The 20000-nt window shown below is 43.3% G+C and overlaps 5 protein-coding genes across 8 annotated transcripts in view; 1 reads left to right on the top strand and 4 right to left on the bottom strand.

Moving 5' to 3' along the window:
* LOC113656814 (dematin-like) overlaps nt 1-1078 on the bottom strand; it is a 23218-nt gene extending 22140 nt beyond the window's left edge. Inside the window, exon 1 of the mRNA XM_047822886.1 lies at nt 837-1078. The gene's annotated coding sequence lies outside the window, so the exon portion shown is untranslated. The remainder of the gene's footprint in view (nt 1-836) is intronic.
* A 532-nt stretch (nt 1079-1610) lies between these two features.
* rsph14 (radial spoke head 14 homolog) lies at nt 1611-4520 on the bottom strand. Of its 2 annotated transcripts, none has more exons than XM_027168262.2 (6): nt 4313-4520; nt 3552-3749; nt 3362-3464; nt 2872-3216; nt 2157-2293; nt 1611-1942 (listed from the first exon to the last, which is right to left on the bottom strand). In XM_027168262.2, the coding sequence occupies exons 2-6, from the start codon at nt 3736-3738 to the stop codon at nt 1704-1706; spliced, it is 1011 nt and encodes a 336-aa protein (XP_027024063.1). In that variant the 5' UTR covers nt 3739-3749; nt 4313-4520; the 3' UTR covers nt 1611-1703. The 2 variants fall into 2 exon arrangements, with proteins under 2 accessions (XP_027024063.1, XP_027024062.1); XM_027168261.2 differs by having other exon boundaries at nt 4302-4519.
* Nucleotides 4521-4820: 300 nt separating this feature from the next.
* lsm1 (LSM1, U6 small nuclear RNA associated) lies at nt 4821-16179 on the top strand. 2 transcript variants are annotated; one of them, XM_047799790.1, is made up of 4 exons: nt 4821-4899; nt 15400-15468; nt 15575-15690; nt 15783-16179. In XM_047799790.1, the coding sequence occupies exons 1-4, from the start codon at nt 4875-4877 to the stop codon at nt 15951-15953; spliced, it is 381 nt and encodes a 126-aa protein (XP_047655746.1). In that variant the 5' UTR covers nt 4821-4874; the 3' UTR covers nt 15954-16179. The 2 variants fall into 2 exon arrangements, with proteins under 2 accessions (XP_047655746.1, XP_027024067.1); XM_027168266.2 differs by lacking the exon at nt 4821-4899 and adding an exon at nt 14798-14956.
* LOC113656825 (dual specificity protein phosphatase 26-like) lies at nt 5780-7156 on the bottom strand. Its single transcript, XM_027168265.2, has 3 exons — nt 6788-7156; nt 6300-6508; nt 5780-6185 (listed from the first exon to the last, which is right to left on the bottom strand). Exons 1-3 carry the CDS (start codon nt 6949-6951, stop codon nt 5989-5991), a joined length of 570 nt encoding a protein of 189 aa, XP_027024066.1. The 5' UTR covers nt 6952-7156; the 3' UTR covers nt 5780-5988.
* Nucleotides 11149-14345, bottom strand: bag4 (BCL2 associated athanogene 4). 2 transcript variants are annotated; one of them, XM_027168263.2, is made up of 5 exons: nt 14190-14345; nt 13239-13361; nt 12658-12840; nt 12350-12574; nt 11149-12234 (listed from the first exon to the last, which is right to left on the bottom strand). In XM_027168263.2, exons 1-5 carry the CDS (start codon nt 14190-14192, stop codon nt 11758-11760), a joined length of 1011 nt encoding a protein of 336 aa, XP_027024064.1. In that variant the 5' UTR covers nt 14193-14345; the 3' UTR covers nt 11149-11757. The 2 variants fall into 2 exon arrangements, with proteins under 2 accessions (XP_027024064.1, XP_027024065.1); XM_027168264.2 differs by having other exon boundaries at nt 13239-13358; nt 14190-14309.
* Nucleotides 16180-20000: the final 3821 nt, after the last annotated feature.

Below are 20000 nucleotides of genomic sequence, written 5' to 3'. Positions count from 1 at the left end.
AACCGATTGGGGAAGGTTACATCCCAAATCTCATACTGCTGAACTACACAGTTTGTCTACAGAGAATGGTGTGGTGTTGTGTAGAATGGTGTGGTGTTGTGTAGAATGGTGTGGTGTCGTGTAGAATGGTGTGGTGTTGTGTAGAATGGTGTGGTGTTGTGTAGAATGGTGTGGTGTCGTGTAGAATGGTGTGGTGTTGTGTAGAATGGTGTGGTGTTGTGTAGAATGGTGTGGTGTTGTGTAGAATGGTGTGGTGTCGTGTAGAATGGTGTGGTGTTGTGTAGAATGGTGTGGTGTTGTGTAGAATGGTGTGGTGTCGTGTAGAATGGTGTGGTGTCGTGTAGAATGGTGTGGTGTTGTGTAGAGTGGTGTGGTGTTGTGTAGAATGGTGTGGTGTTGTGTAGAATGGTGTGGTGTCGTGTAGAATGGTGTGGTGTTGTGTAGAATGGTGTGGTGTCGTGTAGAATGGTGTGGTGTTGTGTAGAATGGTGTGGTGTTGTGTACACTAGTTAGTGGAGTAATATGATATTCGGTGTATATATTTATGTATGTGTATGTGTGTGTGTGTATGTGTGTGTGTGTGTGTGTGTGTGTGTGTATGTGTGTATATTTATGTGTGTGTATGTGTGTGTATTTATGTATATATGTATATTTATGTGTATATGTATATTTATATTTATGTGTGTATATTTAGATGTATATGTGTGTATATATTTATGTGTATATGTATATTTATATTTATGTGTGTATATTTAGATGTATATGTGTGTATATATTTATGTGTGTATATATTTATGTATGTAGAGTTTAAGTCTAATTTAGAAATAAAAGCTCACCTTTAAATCTCACGTCTTTCCGTCTCGTGCTTTCCCCCCGTGATGTGCACGAGGACAATAATCCCTCCGGTTTGTACTCCGTTTATTCCCGTGTTACTGGACTGTAAAACGCGCACGAGCCCCTGCACAAAATATCTCTTTGCCGCTGCCCGAGCCGCACGTGCTGCCGGTGACAGATAAAGATAACAGGAGCGCGCGCGCGCCTCCTCCTCCCTCCCTCCCCCTCCTCCTCCCCCTCCTCCTCCTCCGCAGATCCTAACCACTGGGTTTGAGCCATGAGTGCGCGAGCCAGGCAGTTCTGGTTGGGGGCGTGGCTACCGAAATAAAAACGCTACGGAGTTACTGAATATTCATTACGTATAAGCACGTATGTAGGACGTTATGCGTATTATTGCTTTTTTTATTATCTCGTTTGTTTAACGGCATCCTTTAGGTATTATAATTTTAATAATTTTTTAAAAGGAATTATTAGTAACCATTTAACACCGTTACCCTTATTAAAATCCCATGGATATGAATAAACATGACTTGGCACATTTGGACACGCCCCCAGGCCGGTCTTTAATCATAACCAGGGGTCCATTAGTGTGACTTCACTGTAGATTTGTGTCATTTTGTCACTTATCGTGTCTTTTCTTTAGCACTGATGTTAGCTAACATTACATTCTGCAGCTTAAGGTTTATTTAACAAATGTAGTGATTTGCATATTGTTTGTGACTGGATTGCATGGCCCCGCCCCCAAAGAATAAACATAAAGCAAACACACAGCAGAGCACAAATTCCTGATTTTAATCTATTATGTTAAAAAGCTTCATTAACTGTACAATTTTTCATCTCTGTCATCAGATCCTCTCCTCCTCACAGTCTTACGGGGTCCAGGAGATGACCTGCATGGCAGTGGCAGCAGCGCTCTGGATGATGGAGGCAGGGTGGCAGAGTCGTGCCTCCAGCTGGGGCAGGTGGTGGATCAGTTGTGCTCGGCCACTCGGGGCCTGTGCGAGACAGGTGAGCGCACGGAGGGCATAAGCACACGATGCTACGTCCTCGTTGTTTACCAAACACAGCAGAGGAGGAAGAGCACCAGCCTCCAGAGCCTGATATTTACCTGAACACCACAAACACAAAAACCGATAAACAGTTATATTTAAATGTAGAGAGTGAAAAGAGAGACAGGTGAGGGAAAGACACTGCTATAACATATACACTGATCTAACATTTACAGCAGAGGTGTGTGTGTGTGTGTGTGTGTGTGTGTGTGTGTGTGTGTGTGTGTGTGTGTGTGTGTGTGTGTGTGTGTGTGTGTGTGTGTGTGTATTGACCTTGGGTGATGACGGTGGTGTACATTAGGGCTCCAGCAGCGTTGGCCTGAACCTCCAAGTCATCATCAGAGAGCAGCTTCACCAACATGGGAACAACTTTCTCTTCACACAACCTCACCTTCCCCTCTGCAGTGACACTGATGAGGGGACAACAGAGAGGTGATGAAGAGTAAAAGAGAAAGAAAGCAAATAAATAGATAGATAGATAGATAGATAGATAGATAGATAGATAGATAGATAGATAGATAGATAGATAGATAGATAGATAGATAGATAGATAGATAGATAGAAAAAGAATAAATGGAGAGATGAGTGAAAACAGGAAAAGAAGGAGATGAAAGAAAATAAGGAGCCAGATGGCATCACAGTGTGAAATCAGTCTGTAAATCTAACAGTGTTATTAAAAAGAGGGTAGAAGGAGTTTATATGATTAAAGTTTTGATTAAAGGCGTGTGTGTGTGTGTGTGTGTGTGTGTGTGTGTGTGTGTGTGTGTGTGTGTGTGTGTGTGTGTGTGTGTGTGTGTGTGTGTGAGAGAGAGGTGGGTGGAGATCACTTCATGATGGATTAGTACTAGATTCCAGTAGTACATGCTGCTGTATTTATGGGCCTTAAGTGAGGTATAATTGTATTATTAATGGAAAGAGTGACTGTTTGTATAATTAAGGTGTGTGTGTGTGTGTATACGTGTGTGTGTGTGTGATAAGTGGAGCTCACCTGATGGCCATCATGGCCGAGGAGGCAGCACGGCGGATGTGTGTAGACGGGTGATACAGCTGCTCCTTCAGGATGATCACGACGTCACTGGCCAGAGCAGGAAGAGCATCCAGTCTCATACAGAAGCTCAGCGTGGACAAGACAAGCTCTCTGATGTTCTCACGCTCCACTGGGACCTTCATCACCAGCCTCGGTATCAGACCCAGAGACACCATAAACACCACAGCTGCAGGAAACTCAGACATCAACTTTAACACACGGTGCACATTCTCACGGCAGACGTCATCCGGCTCGTCTAAAAGCTCTGACAGAGGCCTGAGCACATCACACTGCAGAACGGCTTCTCTACACACACATATACACACACACACACACACACACACACACACACACACACACACACACACATCTCAAACAGAAAATCATTTAAATCATCTATTTAATTTTTCACTGTATATGTTAATGAGAGTGTTCAGCTCAAACGTCTCACCTCCCTAAGCTACGTGTGACCAGTTGAAGAAGCGCCTCTGTCGTTTTTGTCCTCACCAAGACGTCATCATCCTTCATCAACACCTTCAGTCTCTCTAAACAACCTGAACAACACAAAACCAAGTCATCACCCCATCAGTACTTATTATTGTATTACAGACTCCACCATCATCTAGTCCTGACGTCAGTACCGTGATGCAGGGCCTCGTAAACCCTCTCCGGGTCGTGAAGCAGGTCACAGAGGGAACACAGCGCCCCCTGGCGGATTTTCAGCTCCTCATCATGCAGCTGTGTGATCAGCTTCGGGACCGCGCGCTTTCCAAACGCCACCGGAACACGTGGCACGTCACAAAGCCGTGATCCGGCCATCAGGAGCATTCAAAACACACCTGATGATGTGTGAGAAGCTTCAGTTAGACATTTCATTACAGTCTGACGTTAAAGTTAACGGTTAGAAATATTTCTGAAGTCGTCTCAAAAATCAAATCATTACATCAATTACAAGGTATAATTAGACTTTTAATTACATCTATAAGTATATTATATGTTCTGTATGTTGTATATTATATATTGTGTATTATATAATGTATATTATGTTCTGTATTATACGTTGTGTATTATATGTTGTATATGTTGTGTATTATATAACGTATACTATATGTTGTGTATAATAAGCGTTAATGTACACAAATATAAAGGCTGGATTTTGAAACGAGGGGAAAAAGAAAACAGCAATTAAAGACAGATATAAAGACAGATGTAATAAAGAATAGAGAGTAAAGTGTGAGACAAACTGATTATCTTTACATTATTTGTATGTGATTATATTTGCTAAGATGTGTTTAATTAACAGATCCATTGTATTCACGAGGAATAACTTTGTTGTAAACAGACAAAAACGGTAAGAGTAAAAAAAAACATATAATAAGGTGAGATCTCACCAACTGCTTACAGTCCGGTACTTCCTGTTTGTTTATCGTTGCTAGGTAACGACGCAGCACGCCAGATTGCGTCACAGACAAATCAGATTCAGTATCAGTAATATGATGCTTCCAGTACACAGAGAAGACAACAACACACAGACAATAGGGATAAAATACACATATGTGAATACAAATAGACAAAAATAATACATTTAAGAAATAAAGTTGTGCTACAGATGATAGAATAGAATAGAATAGAATAGAATGGAATAGAATAGAATAGAATGGAATGGAATAGAATAGAATGAGATGAGATGCAGGATGTACTAGGATGGAGGAGGTAACAAATAAATCTAATATTATTGCACATTGTCATTGTGTAACACGGAACATTTAACTGTTCATCGGGTAGATTGTGTAGAACTGTTTCAGCAGCTCCTTTGGCATGTTAAACTTATCAACTGGTGAAGGAAGGACATTAACGTTGGGCTTTTTACGGTGGTGTTGATGTGTGTGTCCCACTTCAGGTCTGGAAAAGTGTTGTGTTCTTTCCACAAGCCATCAGACTTTCAGATAAGTTAGAAGGACTTCATGACGATAGACATCAGTGCCACAGGTCTGTAGTCGTTAAGTCCTGTTATCTTGGGTTTCTTTGGAACGAGGACGATGGTTGTGTTTGAAAGCAGATAGGGACTTCACACAGCTCCAGTAATCTGTTGAAGATATGTGTGAAGATGGGGGCCACCATCTGAACCTGGTGCCTTTCTGAAGACCTGGCGCACATTATCTTCACTGATCTGGAGGAGGGGTGGGTGGAGTTGGGGGTACTGCAGGTGTTAAAGTTTGAGATGGTCAGAACGGTTGTGGGGGGTTTCGTATCTACAATAAAACTCATTCAGATCTTCAGCAAAGTTGTTGATTCACCACAGTGCTGAGGGATGATGGTGTCTTGGTGACTTTCGGAACTTTCCAGACTGAAGCTGATTCATTAGAAGTGAACTGAACCTCTAACTTTTTAGCGCATCTCTTCTTAGCTGCTCTAATCTCCGTATACAGTGTGTTCCCGGCCTGATTGTACAAGTAAACAGTTTCAAATAAATAAATAAATAAATAAATAAATAAATTTCCCCTGATGTATTATTTGAATACATGAATTTGCAGATCGGTTTAAAATATTTGTTTTCCCGAACAGCCGTCTCCATGGAAACATCCTAACGCCATAAAGACCTTCTCCATCCTGTTGCTAGCTAGAGAATCACAGCCACTGCACTTTCACAGGATAGTTTACAGTAGAATTTCTTCATCGAATTTAGTTGCTAATTAGCTAGGCATGTATGGTACTGGGGAAATTCACAGATGACGCCGCAGCATCTCATTGGCTTAGATAGCCTTTGAGTTCATTTTAATAAAACAATGGCCGACAAAAGGAAGAACAAGTCAGTTTTCATAAACAAAATATTTAATAAGTTTCACACCGTGTAAACAAACCATTTCACCCTTTTACACGTTATTGCGTTGCCGTCAGTTCGACTTCAGTAAAATAAGCGGTTTTCTAAACATTATAAAATATCTCTTAATAACCTTCCACTGTCTTAGAAGCTAACAACAGTATTATGTTTTTATTGTTTTTTGCCAAACCACCATTATGTCATTGCCCTAAGGTCTCTGCTGAAGTCTCAGGTGTTGTGTGAGTGTGGTCGTGTGCTCAGGATCTGTAGCCGTACAGTTTGACGTGTAGGTCGATGAGCTGTCGTAGGAAGCCCCTGTTGGGTATGATCATTCTCCCCTGTTTAACATGTTTAACAGCCTCCACCAAGGTCATGTTGTGCTTCAGCATCAGATACGCCAACACGATGGTGGCCGAGCGGCTCACACCCACGTGGCAGTGCACCAGGATTTTACCTGCAGTGGTGATAACAATGTACACAATACATTAGCCTAAAGAAACTAATACACAAGATTTTGGGTGGAGAGGAAACTGTGGCCTTTAAGATGTACAGTATGTGATGTGTTTACCTCCCGTCCTGAGTGCGTTATGAATGAACTCTGTTCCTGTATTAAAGTGGATGCTGATGTTATAGCCAGGGAAGTCGCGGGCTTCAATACCCAGATACGTGATTCCCATTCCAGAGTAGAAGTCATTGCTCCGCCTGGAGTTGTGAGCACAGTTCAGCACGTGAGTGAAGTTTTGCCTGCGGAGCTCCTCACGATTCTCTGCAAATTTCCTGAGGCAGGTGAGTGGAAGGGAGGGAGGAACGTGTTAGAAATCTGGATGTTGATTAGCCACAGCTATCTCTGTCGCGTATCCATCCTGGATGAGAATCTGCTAGCAGATAGAACTGGTTAAAGTGCCACCTAGTGCTAAAGTCTTATTATGGCTTCAGAAATAAAGGGGCATGGCTTCCAACTCAAGACCCATAAGAGTCATTTAGATTAGAACTGAATCGTTTGCGTAACAGTGAACAACAGTATCACATCACATCACAGATCTTCATGACACTTACATGTCTCCTATATAAAGTCGGGGCCAGACCTCATCGGCAGGACTGTTGATGGCTCCCGCTGCAAAAAGGAGCTGCTCGACTCCCATCACCGCCAGAGCAGGCGAAGTGAAATCGATCTCGGTTTTCGCTGAGCTGGAATCATTATATTTGGATCTGTAGGACATTCGGAGCTGAAGTTGGTGATGAAATCTGAGAAGTTAATAATAATGATGAGAGGATTCGAGATCTTGTGAGTAAAACTCAGTGAGCTGCTGTCAGCTTGAAGGTGCAGATCCACGGCGTTCAGGTTGGAACACACTCCAGGGGAACTGGTTTATTTTAGGACTTGGAGTTGGCTGGATGTCAGTAATGCTCAGACTGCAGCCTTGTAACAGATCATTTACACACACGCTTCCACACAAAAAGCCTCCAGACACAGACTTACACACATCATGAATCTTCCATGTTGCTTTACAGAAATGAAGTAAAGAAGAAGCTTTTATTTGTTACAGATACATTACAGCACAGTAAAGTTTTCTTCACACACTCGAGCTTGCTAGGAAAGGAGCCAAGAGAGTTAAGGGCCTTACTCAAGGGCCCGACAGTGTCAGCTTGGTGATGATGTGGATAGAAAGCCTAATCTTCCAGAGAAACAAGAACGCAGTGCTTCTTCAGGTGTTGCTTGTTAAAGTGATATTCTAACTGATATGGAGTCCAATATTACACAAACCCCCTGTGATTTCTTACTGTTACACTACAGCTGTTACTCTGCTGTCTGTTCTCTCACCAGCTGCTGTTTAACTGCTGTTACTGACCTGATAGAACGTTTGTGAAGCTCTAAACATTTATTCTGGATTTCTGCATAAATTTGACCTTAAACGTGATCAGATCTTCGTCCTCAACTAAATAAGGAGAACTGGATTAATCAAAAGATGAAACAAATTATAGTATGTGAGTACAAAATAATTTAAAAATATTGAGGCAACAGGTGATCAGTCCTGTGATCAATGACACACGACAGGGAATTCTGCCCCATTACAAAGCCTCTGTGGTGATGGAGGGCTTCCTGTCATGACCCCAGAGATCCGACTTGCAGGAACCTGTGTGCTGAAGCCCAGACCTGAGTGAAGACTCGGGTTTATGTTCTTAAAAGGTAAGAGAGCTGCTAAAGCCTCACCTGACTGAAACACCTGACTGACTTTACCTCACCTGACTGAAACACCTGACTGACTTTACCTCACCTGACTGAATTTACAGTACCTCACCTGACTGAAACACCTGACTGAATTTACAGTACCTCACCTGACTGAATTTACCTCACCTGACTGAAACACCTGACTGACTTTACCTCACCTGACTGACTTTACCTCACCTAACTGAAACACCTGACTGACTTTTACCTCACCTGACTGACACACCTGACTGAAACACCTGACTGACTTTACCTCACCTGAATGAAACACCTGACTGAATTTACCTCACCTGACTGAAACACCTGACTGACTTTACCTCACCTGACTGAATTTACCTCATCTGAATGAAACACCTGATTGAATTGACCTCACCTGACTGACTTTACCTCACCTGACTGAATTTACCTCACCTGACTGAAACACCTGACTGACTTTCCTCACCTGACTGACTTTACCTCACCTGACTGAAACACCTGACTGACTTTACGTCACCTGACTGAAACACCTGACTGACTTTACCTCACCTGACTGACTTTACCTCACCTGAATGAAACACCTGACTGAATTTACCTCACCTGACTGAAACACCTGACTGACTTTACCTCACCTGACTGAAACACCTGACTGACTTCACCTCACCTGACTTTACCTCACCTGAATGAAACACCTTATTGAATTTACCTCACCTGACTGAAACACCTGACTGACTTTACCTCACCTGACTGACTTTACCTCACCTGACTGAAACACTCGACTGACTTTACCTCACCTGACTGAAACACCTGACTGACTTTACCTCACCTGACTGAAACACCTGACTGACTTTACCTCACCTGACTGACTTTACCTCACCTGACTGACTTTACCTCACCTGACAGAAACACCTGACTGACTTTACCTCACCTGACTGAAACACCTGACTGACTTCACCTCATCTGACTGAAACACCTGACTGACTTTACCTCATCTGACTGGCTTTACCTCACCGGACTGAAACACCTGACTGGCTTTACCTCACCGGACTGAAACACCTGACTGACTTTACCTCACCGGACTGAAACACCTGACTGACTTTACCTCACCTGACTGACTTTACCTCACCTGACAGAAACACCTGACTGACTTTACCTCACCTGACTGAAACACCTGACTGACTTCACCTCATCTGACTGAAACACCTGACTGACTTTACCTCATCTGACTGGCTTTACCTCACCGGACTGAAACACCTGACTGGCTTTACCTCACCGGACTGAAACACCTGACTGACTTTACCTCACCGGACTGAAACACCTGACTGACTTTACCTCACCTGACTGAAACACCTGACTGACTTCTCCTGCAGGTTCACATGATATTCAGAATAGATAGCGATTTATCACTACAGAAAATATAATGTGTAAATTGTTACTGTTTAAATCAGGTTCTCTTCATCTGTGTTTAAGATTCAGTTGAAGATCTGATGACATTTCAGTTCAGGTTTGTGCAGAAATACAGAAAACACAACAGGGTTCACTAACTTTCTAGCAGCTCTGTTATTTCTGTCTGAACTTGTAGCTGCTTCACAGTTCTGAGTGAAACACACACCAGTAGTCATGAGGGACCGACCATGAGGGGTCTTGTTTATTGGAGCTGTGTTGTGTTCAGGGCCAGTGGCCTGGTCTTGGGTCAGAACTCATGCAGTACCTCAGAGACCTCAGCAAGCAGGTTTTGGTCCTGTTCCCAGTGTGTCATCGTTCTCTGTGTACAAGTTACATACAAATCTAGTCTTTTAGTGTAAAGTACAGTTTCTGCTTTATAGGAGATTTTACAGAGATTACAGAGGTACAACAAAACCAGACTGGGTTCGATACATGCAGAGCTCGATACTTTCCAACACCTCACTGATTATTGGTTGTTTTTTTTTAATCGTCTATGAAAAGCACCTGCCGATGATATGGCACAGTTTTCCTTTAGAAAGCGGAGGAAGACCTACTGAAGGGTCCGAGGTGAAAGTACGTGCCCGAGGTTTTTATACAAAATACTGAGATTTTCCGCACTCCTGCCTTCCAGGCGGCTTTGTGGAGTCCTCGGTGTCGTCGGCTTCGCCTGTCCTTTATTCTGAACTTTTTTAGGAAGCTTGGCGTGTTTCTTGGCAGTCTTATAATTCTGTTCACTAAACAAGAGGAACATAAAACTGGAGAAAAAACAAACATCAGACACGAGTGTCAGTCTGAATAAGGAACACACTTTATCCAGTGAACATGTGGAGACCTGGAAAAGGCGTCTGTGTCGCCCGTGTCAGAGTTCCTCTGCTGCGTCACGTCGCAACACGACACGGAACATAAAACAATCCGACCCAGAAACACAGCGCCGCTCGCCGTGGACGTCCCGGATACACACACAGACATCGTATTTTAAACACAACAATTTAAATTGTGATGTGACGATATAACAACGTCGGCACACGGCTCAAAGTGACTTTGGTGCAAAGTATTAAACACAGCGGCGTTCGTTTCCTTTTCTTTTTTCTTTTTTTTTAGGAAAGATGATTGGTCTTCTGGGTCTATACCCCTCTTTTTTTTAAAGACGATTTAAATACAAATTTATACATTTTTCTTTTTAAAAAAGGCCTCATTTGTAAACATGCGAGACCTTTAGATTAGACAGGATACTGGCTTTAGATTAGACTTTTTTTAGATTCACACATGAAATGGGGGGGGGGGATGGGTGTAAATGTTTAGCGTAAAGGTCAGCGAGTATTGCTTATACGCTGAGCGCGGGCTTCGGTGCTGCGTTTAACGAGGCCTCGCCGACTTCCTGCAGATTTGTACTCGTAATCGTCCCTAATAAATGTGTAGCGCTGAGCTGATCATAGCGGTGAAGTGTTAGTGTGTGGAAACCCGACACGGTGCTTCAGCTAGCGTGACGTGAAGCACGGCGCTTAGGACGCGGTGTGGAAAAGGGGGCGGGGCCACGAAATGGGTCGAAATATTCCAAACAGAAGACCCTCTGAGCGAGAACTCCACTACGTTTAGAGCAGATTTATTTTGGTGTAAAATATTACTTTCTTTCATTCATTGTTTCATGATTCAAGTGCACAGTGTTTATTACATGAACAGTTCACGGTTGGAGACGAAGCGTCTGAGCGCCAACAGCAGTCAGGAACAAACATAACACAATCCAAACATATAACACCAGGTGACGTAGTTAAAGGATTAAAACACTAAATTATTTATTGCTTTACACAAAAACAGCTGCTTCTGGATTCAGTGCTGCTGATTTTCACACGGAACAAAACTCACTCGCGCTGACGGCAGACAGGCGATCAGCCGACGGGGAAAGGCGACAGGAAGTCAGCGAGGCAGCGTTAAAAAACTAATTAACAAATCTACGGCAAACAATGAGCAAAACGCAAAGCTGCTGAGATCGAACCAGCCTCCGACTTTAACACTTTAGTTAGCATGGATGGCTAAGCTAACGTGACGATGAGGACTTTATGTCTGAGAGCCAAAACGTGTTCGGTGCTGAAACCCGCCATAGAGGAGGGTGAAGTCACTCAGGAGCAGGAAGCCAGTGAGACACATTAACAGCAGAAGCAGAAGCAGAAGCGAGTGATCAGACAGGATGGCAGTGTGTGTGCTGATGGAACATTGTGTTTGATAGAAAAAAATCAGCAAAATCTAATCATGACGTGAACATTATGGATGTGAGCGTAATATCTACGGATTATTTACCTGGACAAAATAAACAGAATATTAAACACAAATAAACATCTGCAGCCTCAACACACACACACACACAAACTGGCACAACGCTCTAGAAGGCCTTGTTCTCCAGGCGGTCCAGGATGGCCTGGATCTTCTGCACTGCCTCTTTCCGGGCCGAGCGCACGGCGTCCAGGCCGTTGGTCTCCACCGAGTCCAGGACCAGCAGCTCTTTGGTGAGCAGCTCTTCCAGATAACAGTAGCTCTTGTCCGTCTTTCTGCCCACAAACTCGTCCACGTCTTCTTGCAGCAGATAGACCCTGGCCAGGACCTCCTGTACCTGAGCCAGACCCTGGTTCTCACCCATCTGAGGCTGCGGCACATGCGGGGGAGGGTCTCTCTGCTGCGGAGCCGGTTTGGGCTGGTTTCCGCCTCCGGAGGACGTCTTGTTGTAGATCTGAGGCGGGGAGCTGAACTCCACTGGCTTGTTTGGAGGCGGATTAGGGGCGGGGTTGGAGTTGGGTGTGCTGGGTCGAGGTTTTGGTTGTGGTTGGTTTCGGTTGTTCAGATGACCTGGATACGGTGGTTCCTAAAGACACAAGGACAAACGACAAGAGTAAAAATTATACCGGGTTACAAGAGTAGATGTTAGCGCTAAGGGCATTTGTGACGGCTAGACTCGGTACATGAGTTTGTTTGTTTACTTTGTGCTTAATGTGGTCGTATGGAGGAGGGGCGGGCCCGTGCCAGGGCGGGGGGTGTGGAGGGCGTGTGTGGTTGGAGTAGTGCGTCTGGGGTCCATATCCTGCTGAATGAGGCCAGGGTTCAGGCTGAGGGCAAGATGGTACAGGCTGCTGGCCGGGGTAGGGGGCAGTAGGGGTGCAGCCGTCTCCGTAGGGTGGGTACGAGCTGGGTGGGTATCCAGGAGCCTGAGAGAAGGGAGAAGAACAACAACAGAAATAAATATAAAACACAGGGAGCACAGCTTGAACGGTGTTAACACCCAACTCACCGCCTGGCAGTGTGGAACAGGGTACGGGGGCTGAGGGGAGCTGGCCGGGGTTCGGTCCTGACTGTGGTACTGCGGCTGCCTGGGGGGCATCTGCTCGCTGCAGTAGAATGGATTGGAAGGGTGAAGCACGTTCGGTGCGTACTGACCCGGGTTATACACCCCGTTCGGATATGCCGGCATCGCCTGGAAGAAGAGAGTTAACTGTTTATACAGTGAAGAACAGGAAAACTCTGGCTCTGTGATAGCGTTGGGATTTAAACTCGCCACCTAATGGTCACTGAAACAGGACCTTATCCTTATGAGAAGCCGTGGTCAAGGTTGTGGGCTTTAAAAACTCAAAGCCAGGACACACACAGTGCTTTCATTCTCGTGCATGACATAAGTTTTTGGGTATAAACACTTAATCTGTGCTAAAGGCACAAACTATACGTACAATTAGTAAATGTTTCTGTGTAAACTGTTAGGAGGAAGAAACATCATCACCCGTAAATAAACTCGCTTTAACACGACGCTTCACTGAGCCAGAAGCTCTGGATGAAAGCACCACAATGACTTCACAAGTCGTCATGTGTTTTCTGTACCTGTGGATTATACGGTGCTTGTCCGTTAATCTCGGCCCCAGAAGGGTAGGCGTTGCTGTACGGCCCGGCCGTAGGAGCGTACCAGTAGTTGGGTGGATAGCCACAGTATGGAGTCGAATCCTGCTGTCAGACACGACAACACAAACGTCAGGATGAATGTCATGATTTATAAAATGTCACGTGTGTTATTTAAACGGGACATTATGTAAAAGTGTCACAACATTTCTGCATTCTGGTTCATCTTAAAATGGGATTAGAAAGCATCAATTTATTAATTATGTGGGTAATAAATAACATTATCATTATTAAGTACACATAATTAACCAAACATTCATTAAACTCAATTAACATAAACATCATTAATGAAACATAATTAAACAAACATTATTAATGAAACATAATTAAACAAACATTATTAATGAAACATAATTAAACAAACATTATTAATGAAACATAATTAACATAAAGATTAACACCATAAACTGATTTGTGTTTGTTTACACCTCAGAAATTTGGCTATTTAACGACAATTTTTGCTAAAACTTATAAATCTACTCAGAAAAGACACGAAGCCGCAGTAACACCGTCGTGATATTATTAAGAACGAAAAGGATTAAAGTGTAAATAATTAACAACAAATGCTGCTTTGGGAAGCTAAAGGCTAATGATGCTAAGCTAAGTGCTGTGTAACCTCTAAACACTTCCGTGTTGTGTGTGTTCGCTTCAGTCCCACAAAACAACTGCAGTTATCTGCATTTACACTCAGGAATCTGTTTAAAGTCGTATATTAATATAAACAGATTTAACTCTCGGCTTGTTTACACGGATTCTGGTGTATTTAATGGATCTAACTGTGTTGCCATAGTGACCAGGAGAAAAGTTAGCATGTTATACAGCTGTTATCATGTCAGCTCACTACAACAGATTTAAAACAAATTATGCGATAAATACCATTGCGGTGTTGCAGCAGTGCTCGTTTTATTCAGCTTTAACCGTCTGATCTGGGATCTGTTTCCTCATGCATGAGCCGTCCAGCTGAACCGTACAAGGCTAAAACTAGCCGTCTGTCATTTCTTTCCCCATCCGCTTTCCGACATGTCCCGCCTTTCCCTCTTCTATTGGCTAATCCTGCACATGATCCGACAATCCACCAATAGCACACACGTAAATTCTTACACGCGAGCCAATCATGTTAAGGGAGGCGTAGCTTCGCTCGGAATCCGTGTGTGAAAACGCCTCAACATTTTTAAATAATTTAAGATTCCGCTAAAAATTATTGTTATTTTCTGTAATATCACGGAATAGTCAAATAATGTTTATATACCTCTGAAATATGGGATATTTATGTCCAGTCGAGATACTCGTAACTAACCAATCACAATCAGCCACCCGATGACGTCATTTGACCGACAGGCAAAGAAACAGCAATATTTCTAAATAAAACATTGATTTTCTGACTCGATGTCATCTATGATTAAATATTATACAATACATTTAATTTCCCCGATCCGTCAACATAAAAATGAACGAACTTTTTCTGCTATAAAGAGGCAGAACGAACCGGAAGCACATTGATTTGCGTCACGTCCGGTGACTTAAGGCTACAGGTTTCAAATGGTTCATGATTTAATAGTTTTGTGCCTTAAAACAAACTCAACAAATGTGAGTTAAAATGAATTACATGCCGGGGACCGCCAGCCTCATCGAGGACATCGACAGTAGGTTCAGATCATTATTCTGGTTTATTTACCTGTTCTTACATCAGCCGTGTGTGTGTGTGTGTGTGTGTGTGTGTGTGTGTGTGTGTGTGTGTGTGTGTGTGTGTGTGTGTGTGTGTGTGTGTGTGTGTCTGTGTGTGTGTCTGTGTCTGTGTCTGTGTGTGTGTCTGTGTCTGTGTGTGTGTCTGTGTGTGTGTGTGTGTGTGTGTGTGTGTGTGTGTGTGTGTGTCTGTGTGTGTGTCTGTGTGTGTGTCTGTGTGTGTGTGTGTGTGTGTGTGTGTGTGTGTGTGTGTGTGTGTGTCAGTGCATTGTGCAGAGAGAGAGGTGAACAGAACCTTACACAGTGACTGATGATGTAAGACAGAGTGTAATAATCTCCTACCTGCTGTTTACTGTTAGAAACGACTGTAATGTTCCGTATTTTGTCCTCTTCTGTGTCCCAGAGAAGCACCTGGTTCTGCTGAGAGACGGGAGAACACTGATCGGGATCCTCAGGAGCATCGATCAGTTCGGTATGAACTGCGTTTTACTCCGAGGTTCAGTCACATGTCCAATCACGGTTAAGCTGACGTTCGTCACATCGATGTTGATCAAACAAATTTGTTCCATCTCCTACAGCGAACCTGGTCCTGCACCAGACGGTGGAGCGGATCCATGTGGGGAAAAAGTTCGGAGACATTCCTCGAGGGATCTTCGTGGTCCGAGGGGAAAATGTGGTCCTGCTGGGAGAAGTAGTGAGTACAGATCAGGAGCTCAGCTGAAACAGCTCTGTGTGGATTTGACTATGGATTGATTGTTGTTGTTGTTGTTGTTGTTGTTGTTGTAGGATCTGGATAAAGACTGCGATCAGATCCTGCAGCGAGTCTCCATCGAGGAGATCCTGGAGGAGCAGCGGGTGGAGCAGCAGGCCAAGCAGGAGTCGGAGCGACTGAAGCTGCAGGCGGTGAAGGAGCGAGGTTTGTCCATCCCCAAAGCCGACACGCTCGACGATTTCTGAACGCAGTTTTCACTTGCAGCGTGTTTACCTTCAGAGTGAAGAGACGCCACGTTTAAAACGTTCGCTACACAAACGTGAGCCCCCCCCCCTTTTTAAAGAGATCACGTCACTGAAATAAAGTGAATTTATTTTGTTTTTCTTTTCTTTTTAAAAAGCAGTCGCTCTGAATTCGACTGCAGCCGTCCGCTGTCTTTAATTTGTCTTTGGTGGAAACTGATGATGGACAGAACAAACAGACGCACTTCAGCCCGCTGGCTTTTAGTTTCTATGTAACGACAGAAAAATAACGAAAGCTTAAACTGTGTTTTTGTTGTTTCTGGCTTTGTGTTCTTGTGCGAAATCACAATGTACAACAATAAATCTATTTTCTTTCGATTAAACCTGTTTTGTACAGAGATCTGATGTCTGCCTCTGGTTCATTGGGGTAAAGGTTTAAAGCCGCCGCTCGGTTCCTCGGCCGGTCGTGAATCGCTCGGGTTTTTAGGAACAACGAATCTGATTCCGTGGTAAACATCTCGGTTCTCTAATCTCACGCTTTCACTTCCTGGTCTGTGTCTTCAGGAGATTTTACAACATTCATTCATTCACTCATCTTCTCCCGCTTATCCAAACTTCTCGGGTCACGGGGAGCCTGTGCCTATCTCAGGCGTCATCGGGCATCGAGGCAGGATACACCCTGGACGGAGTGCCAACCCATCACAGGGCACACACACACTCTCATTCACTCACACACTACGGACAATTTTCCAGAGATGCCAATCAACCTACCATGCATGTCTTTGGACCGGGGGAGGAAACCGGAGTACCCGGAGGAAACCCCCGAGGCACGGGGAGAACATGCAAACTCCACACACACAAGGCGGAGGCGGGAATCGAACCCCCGACCCTGGAGGTGTGAGGCGAACGTGCTAACCACTAAGCCACCATGACCCCTGATTTTACAACAGAATTTTATAAATATTATAAAGAAATAAAAAATTTGCATGTAATTTTATAAAAAAGAACAAAACATTTGATTAGGGGCAAAAACACCAGAGCTGCTGCTGCTCTCTACTGGAGCTGTACAAATTATTATTAATGGTGCTTGTAAAGCAACATTATTACTATCGTGCCAGACAAAACTTCGGCGTGTAACTTGTCCCTGCAGTGTCATATCGACCGGCGCATTGAGGAGAGCTGTGCTATGACTTTTCTAAGCGATCCGAGTACCGGTACTAATGGTACCGGGTCTCAAAGAGGCCTTTTTTTTACCATAAACTCCGGCTCCTTTAGGGTGAGACTCTGAACAAAGGTTTATATTGGTGTACCGACTGGCCTTCCGCTTGTGCCACAGCCCCGCCCCCAATATATGCCAAAACAAAAAAAACTTTTTACAACATGGACATGTGACATAACAAAACACTCAGAACAATGAGGGGAACTTCCTCAAGAGTATTCTGATGACGTCACGTGCTCGTCTCGACTAGCCTCCGGGATTTGCCACGTGCAAGCACCATTCACATTTTCTTCAGGAACATAAGCTTAAGATGAGCAAAAAAAAAAAAAACCCCACTTAACTTGAATCCATGTTATTCATATAACTTTAAACATATTATAAGAAGCTGCTTAGTTTGTAGGTACAATATTATAAAGGAAAAAAAGAGATTTTTATTCTTCGTGTGATCTACAGAACATTTGAATAATGCAGCTTTCTGTTGAACCTGAGGGGAAGTGGATTTACACATGAATTCAAAAGGAATTCTAATAAAGAGGTGTGTGTGTGTGTGTGTGTGTGTGTGTGTGTGTGTGTGTGTGTGTGTGTGTGTGTGTGTGTGTGTGAGAGAGTGTGTGTGTGTGTGTGTGTGTGTGTGAGTGAGAGATTTTTTGTCAGATATATTCATGAACAGAGGAATTGGAGGAGAAACATCACCTGCAGATCTGCAAATGAGAAATCAGTGGGATGTAAATAGTTCTGAAATCTTAGATTTTACAAAGATGGAAAATCCTCAAGTGTGTGTGTGTGTGTGCGTGTGTGTGCGTGTGTGTGTGTGTGTGTGTGTGTGTGTGTGTGTGTGTGTGTGTGTGTGTGTGTGTGTGTGTTTAGATGTATAAGTTATTGTATTATTATTATTAGGCCGCTTGGACGCTGAGCTGTCACCTGCTCTCTGAGACCCTGTAATTCCCTTTTCTACCACACGGTGCCGCCAAACAATTGTTTCTTCTTATTCACTCGGTGTAACACTCAAATAAATACTTCATTATTAAAGTGTTATTAAACGATCACATTCAAATTAGACAAGCAGTGTATTAATAAATGTTTAAATATTAAATATGTACAAAAAAAATATAATGCAAAAAAGCAACGACACAACTACACAATACTAATTTCACTGTTTAATGGTAAAGTGCAGATACGAACAACAAACCTAATCTGTTGTTATTTTCTTTTATTTTTGTTTAATTAAGAGTTTTGTAATGCACTTTGCCCTCTATCTTATTTACCGTCAGCAAAAGGCATTAACCTTTAGACTCACGTCCAGTCCAAGAGGAAAAATGTAAACAGAAACCTGAAATGGAAAAAGAAGTGAAAGAATGAGTGAGGTGTAGAACATGATGAAAGATTCTCATGACATGTTTATTATAGGTGTGGAAACACTTTTAAAGCTTTAAAACTTCACCATCAGGCTTTTAGTTTCAACATTTCAAACACTTCATAAAAAAGATTAAAAGATTAAAACTATAGTAAATGGAGGCTGCTGTTGGAGTTGGTATCTAGTTAATCCCTGACACGGTGTAAATGTACACAAGTTTCAACTCTGAAAACTAATGTAGCTGTCTTTTAGTGTGTAGTGTCCACATTGTAGTGTGTAGTGTCCACATTGTAGTGTGTAGTGTCCACATTGTAGTGTGTAGTGTCCACATTGTAGTGTGTAGTGTCCACATTGTAGTGTGTAGTGTGTAGTGTCCACATTGTAGTGTGTATTGTCCACATTGTAGTGTGTAGTGTCCACGTTTTAGTGTGTAGTGTCCACGTTGTAGTGTGTAGTGTCCACATTGTAGTGTGTAGTGTGTAGTGTCCACGTTGTAGTGTGTAGTGTCCACATTGTAGTGTGTAGTGTCCACATTGTAGTGTGTAGTGTGTAGTGTCCACATTGTAGTGTGTATTGTCCACATTGTAGTGTGTAGTGTCCACGTTTTAGTGTGTAGTGTCCACGTTGTAGTGTGTAGTGTCCACGTTGTAGTGTGTAGTGTGTAGTGTCCACGTTGTAGTGTGTAGTGTCCACATTGTAGTGTGTAGTGTCCACGTTTTAGTGTGTAGTGTGTAGTGTCCACGTTGTAGTGTGTGGTGTCCACATTTTAGTGTGTAGTGTCCACATTGTAGTGTGTAGTGTCTAGGTTGTAGTGTCCACATTTCAGTGTGTAGTGTGTAGTGTCTATGTTGTAGTGTCCACATTGTAGTGTGTAGTGTCCACGTTGTAGTGTGTGGTGTCCACATTTTAGTGTGTAGTGTCCACATTGTAGTGTGTAGTGTCTAGGTTGTAGTGTCCACATTTCAGTGTGTAGTGTGTAGTGTCTATGTTGTAGTGTCCACATTGTAGTGTGTAGTGTCCATGTTGTAGTGTTCACATTTCAGTGTGTAGTGTCCACATTGTAGTGTGTAGTGTCCATGTGCATGTTTAACTTATGCCTCATATTTGCAGTAGAAAATAGGTGGGTCTGGTTCTGTTCCTGTGATAGTGTCTCAGGCTGGAGGTTTGTCCCTGGCCGTGCAGTGGTGTGAGAGCTGGGGTTATGAATGTAGAGCACATATCAGATATCCTGGGGCAGGAGTGTCTCCACCTCCTGCGTCACAGCTGCACTGGACCCGCCTTTTCCTCCAGTTAATGGAGAAACACTCCCGGTTGCCAGATTTGTACTTTATCTTTCTTTTAATATCGTGTTAACGCGTGTGTACTGTATAAAAGTGTGAAACCACAATATGCATGAATTCTTTCATCTAATTGGTCAGCAGATTTTAACTGTAGCTAAGGCTGTAACACGCAACGCGCTCGATCTGAAACCTTATCG

The sequence above is a fragment of the Tachysurus fulvidraco genome, chromosome 14, assembly GCF_022655615.1.
Source record: "Tachysurus fulvidraco isolate hzauxx_2018 chromosome 14, HZAU_PFXX_2.0, whole genome shotgun sequence".
NCBI lineage: Eukaryota > Metazoa > Chordata > Actinopteri > Siluriformes > Bagridae > Tachysurus > Tachysurus fulvidraco.
The sequence above is the reverse complement of the archived record's forward strand: the minus strand, read 5'-3'. Positions and strand labels throughout refer to the sequence as shown.